At 56.3% G+C, this 2,224-nt stretch overlaps 1 protein-coding gene across 1 annotated transcript; it reads right to left on the bottom strand.

Moving 5' to 3' along the window:
• Positions 1-209: 209 nt before the first annotated feature.
• LOC125384384 (protein PELPK1-like) lies at positions 210-1,560 on the bottom strand. The gene is made up of 2 exons (XM_048403424.1): positions 316-1,560; positions 210-272 (listed from the first exon to the last, which is right to left on the bottom strand). The coding sequence occupies exons 1-2, from the start codon at positions 1,558-1,560 to the stop codon at positions 210-212; spliced, it is 1,308 nt and encodes a 435-aa protein (XP_048259381.1).
• Positions 1,561-2,224: the final 664 nt, after the last annotated feature.

Raw genomic sequence — 2,224 nt, 5'->3', positions numbered from 1 at the left:
CTTGTCTTCCCGGACCTCCGGGACCTCCGGGACCTTGTCTTCCCTGACCTTCTGGACCTCCGGGACCTTGTCTTCCCTGACCTTCTGGACCTCCGGGACCTCCGGGACCTTGTCTTCCCTGACCTTCTGGACCTCCGGGACCTCCGGGACCTTGTCTTCCCTGACCTTCTGGACCTCCGGGACCTCCGGGACCTTGTCTTCCCTGACCTTCAGGACCTCCGGGACCTCCGGGACCTTGTCTTCCCTGACATCCGGGACCTCCGGGACCTTGTCTTCCCGGACCTCCGGGACCTCCGGGACCTTGTCTTCCCTGACCTTCTGGACCTCCGGGACCTTGTCTTCCCTGACCTTCAGGACCTCCGGGACCTCCGGGACCTTGTCTTCCCTGACCTTCTGGACCTCCGGGACCTCCGGGACCTTGTCTTCCCTGACCTTCTGGACCTCCGGGACCTCCGGGACCTTGTCTTCCCTGACCTTCTGGACCTCCGGGACCTCCGGGACCTTGTCTTCCCTGACCTCCGGGACCTCCGGGACCTTGTCTTCCCGGACCTCCGGGACCTCCGGGACCTTGTCTTCCCTGACCTTCTGGACCTCCGGGACCTTGTCTTCCCTGACCTTCTGGACCTCCGGGACCTCCGGGACCTTGTCTTCCCTGACCTTCTGGACCTCCGGGACCTCCGGGACCTTGTCTTCCCTGACCTCCGGGACCTCCGGGACCTTGTCTTCCCGGACCTCCGGGACCTCCGGGACCTTGTCTTCCCTGACCTCCGGGACCTCCGGGACCTTGTCTTCCCTGACCTTCTGGACCTCCGGGACCTCCGGGACCTTGTCTTCCCTGACCTTCTGGACCTCCGGGACCTCCGGGACCTTGTCTTCCCTGACCTTCTGGACCTCCGGGACCTCCGGGACCTTGTCTTCCCTGACCTTCTGGACCTCCGGGACCTCCGGGACCTTGTCTTCCCTGACCTCCGGGACCTCCGGGACCTTGTCTTCCCGGACCTCCGGGACCTCCGGGACCTTGTCTTCCCTGACCTTCAGGACCTCCGGGACCTCCGGGACCTTGTCTTCCCTGACCTTCTGGACCTCCGGGACCTCCGGGACCTTGTCTTCCCTGACCTTCTGGACCTCCGGGACCTCCGGGACCTTGTCTTCCCTGACCTTCTGGACCTCCGGGACCTCCGGGACCTTGTCTTCCCTGACCTTCTGGACCTCCGGGACCTCCGGGACCTTGTCTTCCCTGACCTTCAGGACCTCCGGGACCTCCGGGACCTTGTCTTCCCTGACCTTCTGGACCTCCGGGACCTCCGGGACCTTGTCTTCCCTGACCTTCTGGACCTCCGGGACCTCCGGGACCTTGTCTTCCCTGACCTTCTGGACCTCCGGGACCTCCGGGACCTTGTCTTCCCTGACCTTCTGGACCTCCGGGACCTCCGGGACCTTGTCTTCCCTGACCTTCTGGACCTCCGGGACCTCCGGGACCTTGTCTTCCCTGACCTTCTGGACCTCCGGGACCTCCAGGGCCTTCATTTTCTTGACCTCCGGGGCGACGTTCAGGACCATCCTGAAGAGGATAGCACCAACATGTGGCAACACAGGAGAGCGCCACTAGTACCAGGAAAGTCTTCATATTGAGAGTGATGCTCATGTCTCGACACAGCACAACTTTTATACACTTCCAGTCCTACACCAGATGGCTCCTCATTACATCGTAGTAATTACTACTTGGAACTGTGTTATTCTTTGCATTGTCACCGAGATAAGTTTGCTAATTAAAACGTGACTTACCGGTTAAAGATATGTATTGCTCATTGTGTAGATATCCTTAACTGGACAAAGACCGAACTGGACATATGCTATGATTAGCATGTTAGACTGCAGATAGGACTTCGGTGATTAAAGCGTCACGTTTCAATCGACGTATAATTTTCTTATTACATAACCTAATGTGCACCTGTGACATAAGAAATTAATTTTTAAAAATATCCTTGTTGAAATATTGTATACAACGAGACAAATTCTAAATTACATTTCATCGATTTAAACAGATGGTGCTGTGAATGAATGGAGCTTGTGGGTGGCTTTTTCTGCTTATGGTCATTTAAAAAGGCATATTTCATTACATACTCGAAATAATTACTTCTAACATTTCAAAATCTGTCCTATTCTTAAGGCAAATTCACAAAATACCATACAGTGTACGACTGCCAATGCCCAAGTGCAAGTA

The sequence above is a fragment of the Haliotis rufescens genome, unplaced genomic scaffold (genome assembly GCF_023055435.1).
Source record: "Haliotis rufescens isolate VD_foot unplaced genomic scaffold, xgHalRufe1.0.p SCAF_3, whole genome shotgun sequence".
NCBI lineage: Eukaryota > Metazoa > Mollusca > Gastropoda > Lepetellida > Haliotidae > Haliotis > Haliotis rufescens.
This window is presented reverse-complemented; position numbering and strand designations above follow the sequence as displayed.